The sequence below is a fragment of the Hylobates moloch genome, unplaced genomic scaffold (assembly GCF_009828535.3).
Source record: "Hylobates moloch isolate HMO894 unplaced genomic scaffold, HMol_V3 SCAFFOLD_11, whole genome shotgun sequence".
Taxonomy (NCBI): Eukaryota; Metazoa; Chordata; class Mammalia; order Primates; family Hylobatidae; genus Hylobates; species Hylobates moloch.
Window position 1 is genome coordinate 90063529 of NW_026652286.1, and position 16886 is coordinate 90080414.

Below are 16886 nucleotides of genomic sequence, written 5' to 3' on the forward strand. Positions count from 1 at the left end.
TCTTTTGATTAGCAAAAAAAAAAGAAGAAAGAAAAATAAGTATAGTTAATACTTAGAGTAAGACTTCCTGTAACATACTTGGCTGACCAATTTTGGGTTGTACTTTTGCCCTAGTGTCTCTCAACAAGCTTAGTTTTGTTCTTGGTTTCTTGTCTTACAGAGAGGTGTGGGAAATGGAACTGGATAGACTCAAGAATCAGGATGGCGAAATAAATAGGAACATTATGGAAGAGACTGAACGGGCCTGGAAGGCAGAGGTGAGAAGAGGAGCTGATATCTTCAAAGTCTTAATTTCAGGCTTCCAGATGGTATCTACTTTTGGCATAGTAATAGGAGAGCCAGTAAGCATTTGTTTTCACTACCTAGGGGTACCTTTGCGTATGTAAAATTAATAAAGTATTTATATGTGTGTGGCTTCCTTAGATCTTATCACTAGAGAGCCGGAAAGAGTTACTGGTACTGAAACTAGAAGAAGCAGAAAAAGAGGCAGAATTGCACCTTACTTACCTCAAGTAAGTACCTTTCCGTTCTAGAGCTTTAATTGTCTTACAATTTGTTCGTTTGTTTGTTTGTTTAAGTTTTTTAATTCCTAGGCCAGCTAGTCTAGCACTTATTCTATCTGCACAGAATTTGTAAGGCTATCTCTGTCTGCAATAGCAATTGCTCAGTGATTTTTCTTCTCACATTCTAAAGTTCTATACTGTAACTCTTCCCTGCTACAGTTTTATAGTTTTGCATTTTTTAATGTTTTGTTTCCATTTGGATAAACACTATCTGTTAAAGCCAGATGTAATAGCATGTTCCTTTAATCCGAGCACTTTGGGAGGTCGAGGCAGGAGGATCACTTGTGCCCAGGAGGCCGAGGCTGCAGTGAGCTTTGATTGCATCACTGCACTCCAGCCTAGGTGACAGTGAGACCCTGTCTCTAAAAAATAAAAAATAACCAGCGTCTGTTAACCTATAAAGCATAACAATGGTCTTTGGAGATTCGTTTCTTATGTAGTCATTTATTTTCTTTCTGCCGTGGAACTTGGAGGACCCCTGTGGCATTTTCAGGCAGACAAGAACCCTCTCTCTGTTGTTGGTTCTCTTTCTCAATTACTTAAAAGATACTGGAGTTAAAGTGAGGCAAAGGAATTCCAATCTTGGGCTTCTCCTGCACCTGCTCCTACCTCTTCTCAACAGCAATTAGCCAGCTACTATTTTGCTTTTGCTATCTCAGAGAATTAGGAATTGGGCTTTTTTTTTTTTTTTTTTTTAAAGACAGGGTCTCCCTCTGTTGTGTAGTGGTGCCATCTTGGCTCACTGCAACCTCTGTCTCCTGAGCACAAGCCATCCTCCTACCTCAGCCTGCCAAGTAGCTGGGACTATAGGTGCGAGCCACCACACCTGGCTAATTTTGCATTTTTTTAAGAGACAGGGTTTAGCCACATTGCCCAGGCTGGTCTAGAACTCCTGAGCTCAAGTGATCTGCCCGCCTTGGCCTCTCAAAGTGCTGGGATTACAGGCATGAGTCGCTGTGCCCAGCAGGGCTTTCTTTAAATCTGTAAATTCCTGTTGGTTTCTTGAAAGGTCAACTCCCCCAACACTGGAGACAGTTCGTTCCAAACAGGAATGGGAGACGAGACTGAATGGAGTTCGGATAATGAAAAAGAATGTTCGCGTAAGTATATTTATGAGTCATAATTCAGTCAGTGTTAGTCTGTGCTTAACACTTCCAGCAATTGGGAGGTAGCCTTTTGCATTGCCATTTGGGGCCTATCCTACTATTCCTTTTGTTTTCCTGATAATGGATGGTGCTGTCTTTCTAGAGAGCCTCACTCAGTTCAGCAGTAAAAATAATGCTTTTTTTTTTTTAGGACCAATTTAATAGTCATATCCAGTTAGTGAGGAACGGAGCCAAGCTGAGCAGCCTTCCTCAAATCCCTACTCCCACTTTACCTCCACCCCCATCAGAGGTAAGAGAGTGGCTTTGCGGGGAAGTTCACCTTTCTGTGTTGGTAGCAGCAGCAGAGTCTTCTACGTGTTCTTTTTATGAAGATATTGGAACCATCCCTGTTCAGTGCAAGAGTTGTTCATTGATTTCTTCTCCAGTTTCCTAAACTTTCTTTTTCTTCCTTTCTCTCTCGTCCTCTACCTCTTCTCCTCTGCAGACAGACTTCATGCTTCAGGTGTTTCAACCCAGTCCCTCTCTGGCTCCTCGGATGCCCTTCTCCATTGGGCAGGTCACAATGCCCATGGTTATGCCCAGTGCAGATCCTCGCTCCTTGTCTTTCCCAATCCTGAACCCTGCCCTTTCCCAGCCCAACCAGCCTTCCTCACCCCTTCCTGGCTCCCATGGCAGAAATAGCCCTGGCTTGGGTTCCCTTGTCAGCCCCCACGGTCCACACATGCCCCCTGCCGCCTCCATCCCGCCTCCCCCAGGCTTGGGCGGTGTTAAGGCTTCTACTGAAACTCCCCGGCCCCAACCAGTAGACAAACTGGAGAAGATCCTGGAGAAGCTGCTGACCCGGTTCCCACAGTGCAATAAGTAAGTATCTTCAAGGACTGATTCAGATGTCTTTATCAGAGAAATGCTTATGGGTTAAAATAGAGGTTACATGGGTGTTCCCCGTGGGTATAGCGTAGGTTTTCTCTCCCTCAACATTTTTCTTTCTCAGGGCCCAGATGACCAACATTCTTCAGCAGATCAAGACAGCACGTACCACCATGGCAGGCCTGACCATGGAGGAACTTATCCAGTTGGTTGCTGCACGACTGGCAGAACATGAGCGGGTGGCAGCAAGTACTCAGGTGAGAAAAGCCACTTGGGAGAGAACTTAGGCCTGTTGAGGGCTGCAGAAGAGGTAGATTTCAGAAAAATGTGGGGTGGGAAGAAGCATTCCAGTCAGAGGTAGCTAGTCTGCTTTTTTCTTTTGCTGGACTGGGAAATAAGTGATTTTTGTGATATGCTATTACTCAGACTCTCTTCTCTTACTCTGACCATGTTTCTACCTACAGCCACTTGGTCGCATCCGGGCCTTGTTCCCTGCTCCGCTGGCCCAAATCAGTACCCCAATGTTCTTGCCTTCTGCCCAAGTTTCATATCCTGGAAGGTCTTCACATGTAAGACTCTTTTTCTTTGAACACTGTGATATGGAGAAGCTGGAGGTGAGGAAGGAGTGGGTTTACAGGTGGGGTGCAGGAAGAAACCATCAGTTGGGTTATTTGCAGCCCTACTGGGAAAATGCAAATATTTTAGGCAAGAATCTATATTTGGATTTTTATTTCTTTTGATATAAATCTTTTTGCTACATGGAATTATGGGCATAAAAGGCAAGGAGACCCAGAGGTTCCTTGCCTTTTGACCATGCCGCCTCTGTTCTACAGGCTCCAGCCACCTGTAAGCTATGTCTAATGTGCCAGAAACTCGTCCAGCCCAGTGAGCTGCATCCAATGGCGTGTACCCATGTATTGCACAAGGAGGTAGGTGTTACAGACCTTCCTCATTTTCTACACTTTTTCTTCTGACAGCTAAAATAATTTTTCTTTCTCATTTTCTACTCTTTTTTTTTCCTGACAGCTAAAATAATTTTTCTTTACTGTGTTGGTGCTCATCATTAATATCTTTTTTTTTTTTTGAGACAGAGTCTCTCTCTGTTGCCCAGGCTGTGCACTGCCCAGGAGTGCAGTGGTGTGATCTCAGCTCACTGCAACCTCCACTTCTCAGGTTCAAGTGATTCTCCTGCCTCAGCCTCTTGAGTAGCTGGGACTACAGGCGCCCGCCAACATGCCTGGCTAATTTTTGTATTTTTAGTAGAGATGGGGTTTCACCATGTTGGCCAGGTTGGTCTCGAACTCCTGACCTTCTGATCCGCCCATCTTGGCCTCCCAAAGTGTTGGGAGTACAGGCGTGAGCCACCGTGCCCAGCCTTTTGTTTGTTTGTTTTTTGAGATAGGGTTTCTTTCTGTTGCCCAGACTGGAATGCAGTGGCACGATTCTAGCTCACTATAGCCTCAATCTCCTAGGCTCAAGGTGCTTCAGTCTCTTGAGTAGCTGAGACTACAGGCACATGCCATCATGCCCAGCTAATTTTTTTTTCTTTTTTAATAGAGACAAGGTCTTGTTATGTTGCCCAGACTGGTCTCAAACTCCTGGGCTCAGGTGATCCTCCTGCCTCAGCCTCCTAAAGTGCTGGGATTACGTGCGTGAGCCACTGCACCTGGTCTCTAATATCTAATCATAAGATTTTCAATAAATTGTGGCTTAAACATTAGCAGAATTCAGAATACTGCAGTTAGGATCTCTCAGCTTTTTACCCCATTCCCTTCAGGGGACTGGATAAGCAATTCATACTGAGCACTAAATAACTTTCTTGGAAAATTGACAATGAGTGATAATCCCACATATCTAACTATTGTTCGAAATATCAGAAGACTTTGCCTAGATAAGAGGAATGGAATGGAGAACCTGAGTATGAGATTAGTAACTCCATTAACAGAATAGCTTGGAAGGCTTGCCGGTTAGAGATTATCTTCACAGACTGACAAGTCATTCCTATTTTTTTATGTTGCCAGGCAGAGTTAAGTCTCTTAGTAGCAGGGATGATTCCCTCTTAACAACATTTTGTTTTGTTCATTTTGCTTTTCCAAGAGGTAGAAACTGAACTTACATCTAAATTTTTGGTAAGAAAAATTCCTGAATAAGATTTGAGGGTGTCAGGTATTAGAACAGAGATGCTCATCTCAGGCAAAATGGATCCTAAGGGGGAGCAAGCCACACTAGACATTCAACAAAAAGCAGCATCATGAACACTTTCATCAGCTCATTGTTAATGTTCCTCATAAAAAGGACAGGTTCACTTACACTGAGGATTCTTTTGGGGTAAGAGCCATTGAATAGCCCTTCTTGGGGCCAGGCACAGTGGCTCACACCTGTAATCCCAGCACTTTGGGAGGCTGAGGCAGACAGATCACTTGAGGCCAGGAGTTCAAGACCGGCCTGGCCAACAAAGTGAAACCTCATCTCTACTAAAAATATAAAAATTAGCTGGGAATGGTGGTGAACGCCTGTAATCCCAGCTACTCTGGAGGCTGAGGCAGGAGAATAGCTTGAACCCAGGAAGCAGAGGTTCCAGTGAGCTGAGATCGCACCACTGCACTCCAGCCTGGGCAATAGAATGAGACTGTGTCTCAAAAAAAGAAAAAAGAACAACAACAAAAAAAAGCCCTTCTTGTACCTCAGTGTGAGAACTTTTCTGACTTAGGCCTTGTTGAACCTTATTGGCATTCTCTCCTTCCTTCCTTTTGTTTTTCCAGATAAACCTGAGGTGTGTCTTTCTTTCTTTCCAGTGTATCAAATTCTGGGCCCAGACCAACACAAATGACACTTGTCCCTTTTGTCCAACTCTTAAATGACGGACCTGACTGGGGAGGAAGAAGAAGAGAAACTGATGTGAACAGGAAGCGCGGGTTCAAGATTTCTAAAACTCTATATTTATACAGTGACATATACTCATGCCATGTACATTTTTATTATATAGGTAATGTGTGTATAGAAAGTCTGTATTCCAATGTTCGTAAATGAAAGTATGTATATTATGCAGAAACAGTCTGTTCCCCCTCATCTTGCAATTCCTTTGGGGGATGCAGATTGTAGGGAAGATGATGTTTAGTTTGGCCTTGAAATTATGATATCCCTGCCCAGGGCTGTTTTCAAATACAATATAAAAACCACCTAGGAACCTGCTGTTGCTCTAAGGCCATTCTGCTTTGGTTTGGCTCAGCCTCTAGTCCATTTTCTTAAGGCTCATGTATGCAGATTTAAAGCCTGGTGCTCACCCACTGTCCAACCAGATGCCTTGCTTACCGAAAGCCTCCAGAAGCCTCAGTATTGTTTTAGCCACTCTACTCCAAATGGATAAAGTGAGACTCTCATTGAGGAAAAAAAAGTAACCCTAGTAGTTTGACTTCTTATTGAATATTTTACTGTGTTAATGCTCATTATTTATACAGACATTAGGTTTACAGAATATTCTGTTTTACATCACCAAAATTCACAGTCCGAGAATAACAACATAACCAGGTCCCAATTCCTCCATGCACCCCACAAGCTTCTGTCCATCCTATTTTCTGGACAGAAATTAGCGCAACCCACAGGTTTTTCCTGGGCCAAGCCTTCCTTTGCTGCCACTGGCTTGGCTTCTAATCATTAAGCTCTGACAGGCCAACATTGTGAAGTCCTCACCCTTTCCCATTCACTTCTGGTCTCCTAGTCTAGCTAATCCCCCTCCCCCTGAAGGTTAAGGCAGTTGGTTCACAACCAAGTTGTTTGGTGACCTTGGGTGAGCTCCAGACAGGCACTGGGGTGAGGAGATGTCTGTGCAAAATTACTTGTAGAATGATCTTGGGATGCTGGATTTTAATTTTTGAAGCAAGAAAGTTAGGGGGGACGTATTTCCTGTCCTGGGAAAAATGGAGACCAAAGTGATATTAAGAAAGTAGTTTGGATTTCAGATTTATAAATCACTTGCTCTGTGGGTAGCTATCAGGAACTAGATCATTTTCCACCTCTGCTTATTGTACTTCTTAATTTTAGGTTTTATACCTGGGAAAGCTGTGATTCTGTTAGAGCTTTGAATCTTTTCCTATCCTTTTATCTTTACTCCTACAGGGAATGGCCTCAGCTCCCTTCTCTTTTAGAATTAAACAAGTAAAAACTAAGAGTTAACTTTTTTAAAAAACTGACTCAAGGGAACATTATTATATTACCAATAGCTGATTTTTTTTTCCATTCTGGGACCTAAAATGCTTGCAGGTACTAGCAGTACATGTCGGATAGCAAAGACTTTTCCTTTCAGACCCAACTAAATGATCTCCTCTCTGCTTTTGATACTCTTCTCCTTCTTTGTCTTTCATCCTTGCCTGTCACCTCACAGATGGATTCTTTCTCATTTCTCTTGCCTCACTTGCCCAGGTTTATTGACTAGCGTCAGTTTAAGGAGCTGGACTTCCTGGGACCTCCTTGGCATCTTGTAGGGTGATTGGAGTGGCCTGAGTACTCAGCTCTTCAGAGGTCAGGTGACCCGCTTTCTTTGGTTAATGAAATGTTACTGTCTCCAGGTTAGTAGCTGTCATGAACAGGAAAGGTGGCAAAATGGAAGACCAGTTCTGTTCTTTTCGTTTAGGGGATTCGTTATCTTGTAATCTTAAGATTTCCTCTGCCCTCAACTTTACAGCAGCCTTAGGCCACCTGCCGTATTTTTCAGTATCCCCTGAAAATTTAGAAATTGGAAATGAGTGTAAAGCATATTGTTTCTTTTCCAAAATCCTTTGAAGCCAAAGGAGTAAAGAAAGAAAAAAGGAAGGGGTGAGGAGGGGGCTTAACTGCCTCCTGGAAAGCCCACTCTTGCAGGAGGATAAGTGTTTTGGAGAGTTGTGCATGGGAGCGAGCGCCTCAGTGTTACTCTTTCTTGTTCAGGATCAGTCCAAAAGCAACACAAGTGTTGGCCACCCCTGTTCTCCCTTCTCCCTCTGTCCACTGGCCTGCAATGATAAAAGACATGCAGACCAATGGGAAAGGCCCCAAATGCAGTGAGTGGAGAATGGGACATTCATTTTTCAGGAGGAGAATTTAAAAATAGAGATGTATAATACATATTTTTACAAGCAAGAAGCTGTTATTAAGACTTTTTTTTACACTTAGAGTTTATAGTTTTGGGGCAGGAAGGAAGTAACTGTAAAAAGAAAAACAAGTGCAAGTTTTCTTTAAAAAAATAATAGGCTGATGGGACTTGCTATTGAAGGGGTTGAGTTTTATGCCCTGGAAAGGGCTGGGAAAAAGCCAGTTTTTCCCAACATGGGTAGAAATTATAAAGCAGATTGTGGCATTTTCACTTCATGGTAGCAGTTCTGGAAGTTTATTTACACAGTCAGTTCCGAGCTAGAAGTAGACAGTCTCCAGTCTTCCTGTCAGACTCTGTAGTTATGGGGTGTTCCCAGTCAGCCAAAGCAGCACCAAGTGCAGTGGGAATGAAGAGAACCCAGATAAAAAACTGACTCAGTATTCTTGTTTTATTGGTTTATGGCTTGTGGGCAGCTAGCTGAGGCCAGGAACACCAGAGGCCCTCCTTGTATTTCCCTCTCCCTTATCAGGTAATTCCACACTTGGCAGGTCGCATACCTGGAAGCAGCGTGTTGACCAGATAGGAGTAGGATGCAGTGGGTATACCAGGAAAACCCAGCTCTTCCCACTAACACTGGTACCGTAGTTTACTCTGCTAGAACTGATAGGGAGGTAATGAACTTGGTCCCCACTACCTAGCCCAAGAACCAGCCTGGGTACCCATGTACCATTAGGAGCAGGGAGGGGAGAGCAGGATAGGGGAAAAAGATGGCCCTCATCAAGGAGCTCTTGTGGTGGAGGATATAAGGAAGCCCTGAGGCTGCCATCCTTTCTCCAGGCAGCCTTGATACTGAAGGCAATGATGTTAGAGCCATAAAGCACTGTATTTCTCATACTCTTGGTATAATACTAGTGCCACTGTGTGATGCTTTAGTCAAATAAATGGAGGGGCCATTAGAGAGGGTAGGAAGGCAATGAAACCACTCTGAATTATGTAAAGATCTTGCTACTTTTTATGGCCTAATAGGAAGAAATCCAGGCAGGGGTTATAGGGCATCAGCTGTTGAATGAATCTTCAACATTATGCATTTAAGGATTAGGTAGAAGAGGTCTCCTACCTATTCCTTTTAGCACCTTGGCTTCAAAGCTCCAGAGGAAGATTTGGGGGAAAGAGTGAGCCTGTGACCAGGAAGACAGAGCCCAGCCCTGCTATAGTCCAGTTGCTCTCCCACAGGGCACCTGGAGCTTAGGGGGTTAGGATATTTCAGTGCTACCTATCATATGTAGAATAAAGGGTGGTTCAGATAGAGACAAGTGAAATTAATATGGCAGAAATTCATGTGTTAAGTGGAACTTCTTAGTGGGCACTTCATTTAAGAGAGCTAAAAAAGAGCTCTTTGGCTAGATAAGCCCTTCCCATCTCACTTTTGGTCAGGCTGCAACCACAGAAAAGAAAACATTGAAAACAACACCCATCTTATGAGATGAGATGCTATCTTGGAGATGAGGTCTAAAACTAGGACTGGTGAGTGGTTGTGTTTCTGCCTTTCCTAGCTTTGATCCCACTATTCCCTGTCTTTGTACTCCCTCTCCTCCTCTTTCCAACCGCCCCCATTTGTATAAATATTCAATCTAGTTTTTTTTTTTTAAATTCAAGAGGCAATCTTTGCACCAATGTTAGGCTTGTTTATACAGTCCCTGTCGCTAAAGCAAATAGCAAACTGTGCATCCTCTCCTACTGACTTTGGCCAGCAGGGAAACAAGCTTGGTCTCTTCTCTGCCAGGGTACCACAGGAATACACGCCAGGGTAACCTGTGTGTGATGCCAGTACTTCTGAAACTAAGAACAGAAGAATACTTTGGGTTGGAGAATTTAAAGGAATGGTGGACAAAGGTTCAGGGCTGAAGTTTCAAGCAGCAGAATTTCCCGACTTAAATTTGAGGTGACCAAGAGTATTCCCGCCAGCAGAGTGCTTCTTTCTTCTCTTTGCTGTTTCCTACAGGTACAGTCCCTGGAACCCACCTTGCCAGCCTTTTCCTTCTTCTCCATCAAGGCAGAGGCATTTGGTGGGTGGGGAGGGTCCTGAGGTGCTCTGGCCACAGTTGCCATCTGTGTCTCCTACTTGTGACCAAAGTGAACCACGGAGATGTGGTCCAGGGGAATCTCTATCTTCTGCCCATGGGCCTCCTCACTTCAGCAGGGAGATGTCATCAGCAAAGTCATCATGCTGCTGGCGCAGGCAGCGGAGGCAGCGCCACTGACACACCATGAGGCAGAGTGGCAGCATGAAGAGGGCGCAGATGGCAGCCATGACATAGGCTATGGTCATGAGGGTTGACTCGTCTGTCTGTGGAATGTTGTAGCCACAGTCTTCCATGTCCGAGGTGACAAAAGGGCCTTCCACCGCTGCTGTCCTGAACTCATCGTGCACTGGGGAGAAGGCAAATGTGAATGGACAGTTCTCATTGTCATAGAGCAGTTTGGGTTATATAATAAAAAGAACTTCCTGATAGTGAGGCCTTGAAATTAGCCCATGCAGAAGCTATCTAATCTCCTTCCCAGGAGATACTTAGGAGCAGGCCAGGAAGCCAGCACCAGGTAGAGGCCTGTCTCCCCTCCCAAGTCACTGGGAGCAGCAGCCCTTCCCTGTATACCCAGCTGGTAGGAGTGATAACTAAAAGTCAGTAGTTCTGAGTTGACCAAAAGCCACCCCCTTGACCAAAAGCCACACCTAGTAAACTTAACTTTCTGCTGCTGAAATCCAACTACAAAACCCTGCCACCTTTCTGAAGTAGCATTCAGCCTCACCATGTGGCAGCTGACAGGGTCACTGTAGACTCTGTCTGCTACCCTTGCATCAAGAGCTTCCCAAGGTACCCAGGTAGCTCTTGCTGCTCTGGGTTTCCAACAGAGGTTACCAATCCAGGCAGTGGTCATTATGGCAGGCAGTACAAAAAAAGGACGAGCATTGACACTAGCTTTTGCACAATTGTTGACTTGGGTTTGAGGCAACTGTTACTACCCTCCCCTAAACTGACAGGGCCCAGGTATACTAACTGTTGTTTGACAAGGAAAATATGGAGAGTCTGACCCCAAACCCTCAGCCCTGGCACTCTCACCATGGCAAGCGCTGACAGCAAAGCCAATTCGTTTTCGGGCCCGATCAAAGACAACGTAGAAGCCCTCCATGATAACAGCTCCCATAACAGTGCCCGTGGATGACTGTGAGATGGCAAACTTGTAACAGTCGTCTTGGGACGTGGCCACATCTTCCACTGGCCGCAGGTATTGCTAGGGGTAAGCAATCACAGGGTGAGTGTCTTCCTCACTCTCCTTCACCCCATCTCTGCCTTCTAGGCATCTATGCCCTTCCCTTTACCATCCCTGAGCTCTGACGGGTTTTCTAAGACCCCTTTACTGCTGGACACTACTCATCTGTTCTGTCTTCCAAGTTTTGGCAAGCCATACCTGCTCACTGTCTCCCAGTGTGTGCTTTTAAGAGAGATCCCCCTGACTCAGGCTGGGACATACCTGCGGAAGGATGGTGATGCGGAAGGACTGGTTGGTAACCTCACCCATTAGGTAGAGTGAGATGACTGGGAAAATGTTCCAAGGGGTGGTGCCTGCTTGCCAGCACACCAGCTGCTCTCCTAGCCAGAAACCATCAGGGAACTTCTCCGTCTGTGTTGGCAAGAAGGGGTAACAATGAGGAAAAGCCTCTTTACCATCTTGCACCTCCCATGTTTAGATACATTAACTGGGCCCTTCATTTGCTTTTCCAGTGAAATATCCAAAGTAGGGAGGGGTAAACCAACCAGAGGATTATAGGAAGAGAGTGGGAGTGTGATGTCAAACTTTTGTACTGGGGGATTGTGTGATGAGCAAAGTGACAGCCATAAAGGGGAAGCGTTTTTTTTTTTTTTTTTTTTGAAACAGAGTCTCACTCTGTTGCCCAGGCTGGAGTGCAGTGGCACGATCATGGCTCACTGCAACCTCCACCTCCTGAGTTAGGTGATTCTCCTGTCTCAGCCCCCCGAGTAGCTAGGATTACAGGTGATTACACCTAGCTAATTTTTGTACTTTCAGTAGAGATGGGATTTCACCATGTTGGTCAGGCTGGTCTTGAACTCCTGACCTAGTGATCTGCCCACCTTGGCCTCCCAAAGTGCTGGGATTACAGGTGTGAGCCACCACGCCTGACTAGGGGAAAAGTGTTTTAAGAGCTCTGAGTTAGAAGGGTCTAAGTGCAGACATCTTGGCTGTTGCTGAAGAATGTGACTCTTACCGCCTCCCTCTGACACTGTACCATCTCTTTTACCCCCATCCTTAGTCCACTCACAGAGGAGGCTGCCTTGATGGATTTGACTGTAGCTTCAAACACTTTCTTGGGCAAACGAAGGTTGGTGGTGCCACTGTCCACAATGCTCTTGTCATAGTTGTACTAAGAGGGAAAAGAGAGAGTTAGAAGAGTCAAAAGGTTTTTGATGCTGGGCTCTGGGCAGTAGGGGGTTACTGCTGGGGCCCCGGCTGTGTTGGCATCTTGGCTTTGGCACCTCCTAAATGTACCTGCTTGGACAAGTTAATCTCTGTGCCTCAGTTTCTTCATCTCTAAAGTGAGGATAAAAATAGCACCTACTTAAAAGGGTTATTGTAAGGATTAAATAAATCAGCAATTTAAAGCACTTAGAATCATGCCCAGCAGATAGAAGGCACTTGGTAGATGTTTATTCTTGTTATCTTGGGTGGGCAGGCAGTCTCCAAACTTGAAAATAAAAATACCTTGTGTAGTGCTTTTAACTTTTTCTTTTTCTTTTTTTCCTTTTTTTTTTTTTTTTTTTGAGACGGAGTCTCACTCTGTCACCCAGGTTGGAGTGCAGTGGCGCAATCTCGGCTCACTGCAAGCTCCGCCTCCTGGGTTCACACCATTCTCCTGCCTCAGCCTCTCCGAGTAGCTGGGACTACAGGCGCCCGCCACCACGCCCGGCTAATTTTTTGTATTTTTTTTTAGTAGAGACGGGGTTTCACCGTGGTCTCGATCTTCTGACCTCGTGACCTCGTGATCCGGACGCCTCGGCCTCCCAAAGTGCTGGGATTACAAGTGTGAGCCACCGCGCCTGGCCCAACTTTTTCTTTTTCTTTTTTTTTTTTTGAGATGGAGTGTAGCTCTGTCACCCAGGCTGGAGTACAGTGGCGTGATCTTGGCTCACTCTAACCTCTGCCTCCTGGGTTCAAACCATTTTGCCTCAGCCTCCCAAGTAGCTGGGACTACAGGCGCCTGCCACCACACCTGGCTATTTTTAGTAGAAATGGGGTTTCACCATGTTAACCAGGCCGGTCTCAAATTCCTGACCTCAAATGATCTGCCCCCGCCTTGGCCTCCCAAAGTGCTGGGATTAGAGCCACGCCCGGCTGCTTTTAACTTTTCTTAGTACATTTATATCTATTCTAATTTAACATACATAAAAATCTAGGGAAGGAAGACATAAATGATTTAGTTACCTTTTATTGAGTACTGCCAACCACAGAGATAAACACTTTACACATTATCTCTGATATTCTGAGAAAGTTGTTTTTACCTGTTTTGCAGATAAGGAAACTGAAACACAGAATAGTAACTGGCCTAATCAAGCCTGTAATCCCAGCACTTTGGGAGGCAGAGGCGGGCGGATCACGAGGTCAGGAGATCGAGACCATCCTGGCTAACACGGTGAAACCCCGTCTCTACTAAAAATACAAAAAATTAGCCGGGTGTGGTGGCGGGCGCCTGTAGTCCCAGCTACTCGGGAGGCTGAGGCAGGAGAATGGCGTGAACCCGAGAGGTGGAGCTTGCAGTGAGCCAAGATCGCGCCACTGTACTCCAGCCTGGGGGACAGAGAAAGACTCTGTCTCAAAAAAAAAAAAAAAAAAAAAAATAGCTAGTAGAAATCAGAGCTAGATTCAGATCTGGGTCTTCCAGACTCCAAAGACAAGACTCTTCATTCTATCACCCTGTCTCACAAAAGACTTGCCCACGGCTATGAAGCAAGGCAGTGACTAGAGTCCAGACATCAGAACTAGTTGCATGTTTTTTTTTTTCACTACCAGTCCCTAGGCCCCAAACCTCAGATCCTGCTGTGTGACCATTAAGCCCCTGACTGTTCTAGGCTCAACTTCCAGCCCTTTCTGCAGGTCCTATTACCTCTGCCTCATCCTCCCAACATCATAACCAGAGACTTCCTTCACATTGTACTGCCTACCCACTTACGTTCCCTGGGTCTCCCTTGGTTTTATTACCTCCTTGCAGTCCATTTTCAGATCCTGTCCATTGATCTCCACCCGCACAATGATCACCTCGTAATACCACTCCCGCCGGATGGGTGTATACCAGAGACTGCCTGTGTACAGCGAGTGGTCGATACCTCCAATGATCTAGGGAAAAAAAGAGACAGGTACCCGTGTCCTGGCACAGAAGGAGAGTGAGTCCCCCAAGGACCAAGCAATAAGATCCGTGATTTCTTGGGGTGGCAAGGTCTTCTACAGGCTACCTTTTTCATCTTCCTGCTTCTAAATAAATCATGCCCAAAGTGATTTCTAGTTTCTTAAATGTGTTCAGGAGAAAAGGCTTTCCGGGATTTTTAATTATTTGTTTCAGAATCATACAGCCCTTGATATAAAGTTATTTAAATCTAAACTGCCACAATAAATGTTGAATGAATGGTTATTTGTTTATATTATAAGTTTTATTTTCTCTGCTTATTGGAGAACCATTCACCATTGTTCTAATTAATTAATAAATAGACAAACTTCTTATATGTCTGCCTTCTGACCATCAAACTGAATAATTTTAATTCAACAGGTTTTATTTTGATTTCCTTTGAAATTTTCCTAATTGCCTTCCTTTCCAAGTTTACCGTAGGTGCCTTGATTCCTTTCTGGAATAACGCAAAGAAGAAAAGAATGGAAAAATAAAGTGAGGGTAGGGAATATAAAGAGGTTCCTCCTGATTCTAAGTATCGGAGCCAAAACTGTGGTGTAGCTTTCAGGGAGTGGGGAGGATGACACCCATCTCTCCCTCAATGCCAGGACCTCGCTTCTCTGAGCACCTACTCACCATGCTCCCTCCGACAGAGGCCAGCACTTCAGACTGGTTGAGGGGGAAGCCAGCACCACAAAGCTGCAGGGAGAAGAGGTTGGGAACGTGGGTCTGCTTTACCAGAGAGTCGAAGAAAGGCTCCAGGGAGTCGTCAGGCTTTGGCAGAAAGAGACAAGGAGTGAGTCCTCATACGGACCTAAAGACAGAGGCCAGCTTCCTGTCTAAACTGGAAGGCAAATTTGAAGGCTTGGGGGATGCTCCTTGGGAAAGACCATCTTAAGGCACTGAGATTTGGCAGAGGAAGGGTTAGCAGGAGCCCTGGCAATGCAAACAGGACAGTATTGATGGGTTCACAGATTCATAGATCTTTTTTTTTTTTTTTTGAGACAGAGTATTGCTCTTGTTGCCCAAGCTGGAGTGCAATGGCGCGATCTCGGCTCACTGCAACCTTCACCTCCTGGGTTCAAGTGATTCTCGTGCCTCAGCCTCCTGAGTAGCTGGGATTACAGGCATCCGCCGACATGCCCGGCTAATTTCTGTGTTTTCAGTAGAGATGGGGTTTCACCATGTTGGTCAGGCTGGTCTTGAACTTCTGACCTCAGGTGATCGGCTCGCCTCGGCCTCCCAAAGTGCTGGGATTACAGGCGTGAGCCACCGCGCCTGGCCAGGTTCATATATCTTTGATCCCCCTATGCCTAACCAGCTTCAAATTTATGGGGGCCTTTATTAAAGATCTTAGAGTGGCCGGGCGCAGTGGCTCATGCCTGTGATCCCAGCACTTAGGAAGGCCGAGGTGAGCGGATCACCTGCGGTCAGGAGTTCGAGACCAGCCTGGCTAACATGATGAAACCCCATTTCTACTAAAAATAGAAAAAATTAGCTGGGCGTCATGGTGGGCACCTATAATCCCAGCTACTCGGGAGGCTGAGGCAGGAAAATCGCTTGAACCCAGGAGGCGGAGGTTGCAGTGAGCCGAGATTGCACCATTGCACTCCAGCTTGGGCAACGAGAGTGAAACTCCGTCTCAAAAAAAAAAAAAAAAAAATCTTAAGAGTACATAGAAACCACAGCCTATTCTTGTACCTATCACAGCTTCTGTTACTATGGTTCTGCCCTCTATAGGGCTAAAATTTAGACTGCCACCCTATACCCCTGTTAAATAATCCTTAAACTGATTGTTGCCCTCCTTCTGCTAATTCCCCTTCTCTCTCCTAATTCCTTCTCTGTGTAGTGTGCCATGTGTGCAGTGTGCATACAGTGTGTAGGGCCAAGCCCTGTTCCTCTCACCCTGGCAATCTCAGCATAGGCCAGCCCCAGGATGCCTTCCCAGTTGGAGCCGTTGATGAAGAACTTGTCTGATTCAGTGATGGCAGCAATATTGGCACGCACAGTGACGTTGGGACCATGGGGGATGCTTACCAGGTCGGTGCCCAGCTCCCCTTCCCACTTGCCCTGGGTGTAGGGCACATACACACCCTTCCGGAGGTCCCGGTATGTGCTGGACCTGTGGAAAGAAGGCAGAGATCTGTGGATGCATAACCACAACTGATATAAGGATCTAAGTTAAACCTACTCCCAAACGCCACCTTATCTCATCTCAGGGGAATCCTAGAGTCTGCTTTCAGGTGCTCAGCAAAACATCCCTAGACTCATCACCCAGAGCAGAGTGTAAAGTGGGCTTGCAAATAGATGAAGGGGCCATTGCTGAGACTCGCTCTCCTATCTCTATTGCTCATATTCCTAGATCTTGAGCTCAGGCCCTGTAAAGAACAAGCCTGGGCTTTGTGCATTGTGCCTGCTGCTGCTGCTGCAGGGACAGCTAGCGGGCATCTCTTCCGCCCTCTGGCTCCGTCAAGCTCCCAGAGAAAAGGAACCATTGACTCTCTTACTGCCTTGGAACCTAGTGGTACCATCCGAGTGGTAGAGAACCTGCCAGGCAGGGTGAATGTGGAACCTCTACAGCAAGTTCTAGAGAAGGGGTTTGCAGAAGCATCTCAGAAAAGCAGGTTGGTATTACATACCACTTCTGTGAAACGTGCTCAACATGTGGCAGCCCCAACTGTGTTTAATCACACCACTAACCAGGGCTTCTGTGTGTGGTGGGGGCAGTGATGGAACTAGGACGAGGAGCTGGTGAATGCCCTTTCATCAATCCTACCTGCACCCTCCTCCCTGACTGCTTCTTTTAGATTGGGACATTAGAGGAAACG

General features: G+C 45.8%; 2 protein-coding genes and 1 long non-coding RNA gene across 5 annotated transcripts in view; 2 read left to right on the forward strand and 1 right to left on the reverse strand.

The window, feature by feature from the left end:
• The window catches only part of RNF214 (ring finger protein 214), a 59866-nt gene extending 53051 nt beyond the window's left edge, over nt 1-6815 (forward strand). Inside the window, exons 7-15 of the mRNA XM_032167505.2 lie at nt 161-257; nt 424-512; nt 1573-1663; nt 1860-1958; nt 2154-2530; nt 2661-2793; nt 3001-3105; nt 3370-3465; nt 5332-6815. Coding sequence (XP_032023396.1) covers nt 161-257; nt 424-512; nt 1573-1663; nt 1860-1958; nt 2154-2530; nt 2661-2793; nt 3001-3105; nt 3370-3465; nt 5332-5397 — 1153 coding nt within the window. The 3' untranslated portion in view covers nt 5398-6815. The remainder of the gene's footprint in view (nt 1-160; nt 258-423; nt 513-1572; nt 1664-1859; nt 1959-2153; nt 2531-2660; nt 2794-3000; nt 3106-3369; nt 3466-5331) is intronic.
• A 1578-nt stretch (nt 6816-8393) lies between these two features.
• The window catches only part of BACE1 (beta-secretase 1), a 28804-nt gene continuing 20311 nt past the window's right edge, over nt 8394-16886 (reverse strand). For 2 of the 3 annotated variants that reach the window (XM_032167507.2, XM_058446945.1), the window contains exons 3-9: nt 15964-16180; nt 14695-14832; nt 13878-14012; nt 11944-12045; nt 11136-11285; nt 10724-10895; nt 8394-10034 (exon numbers count right to left, since the gene is read on the reverse strand). In XM_032167507.2, the coding sequence (XP_032023398.1) occupies nt 9793-10034; nt 10724-10895; nt 11136-11285; nt 11944-12045; nt 13878-14012; nt 14695-14832; nt 15964-16180 (1156 nt within the window). In that variant the 3' untranslated portion in view covers nt 8394-9792. The remainder of the gene's footprint in view (nt 10035-10723; nt 10896-11135; nt 11286-11943; nt 12046-13877; nt 14013-14694; nt 14833-15963; nt 16181-16886) is intronic. The other variant, XM_032167508.2, reaches the window with a different exon arrangement.
• On the forward strand, nt 9497-12401 carry LOC131384658 (uncharacterized). The gene is made up of 2 exons (XR_009215740.1): nt 9497-9606; nt 9802-12401. It is a non-coding gene; the product is annotated as an uncharacterized LOC131384658 (long non-coding RNA).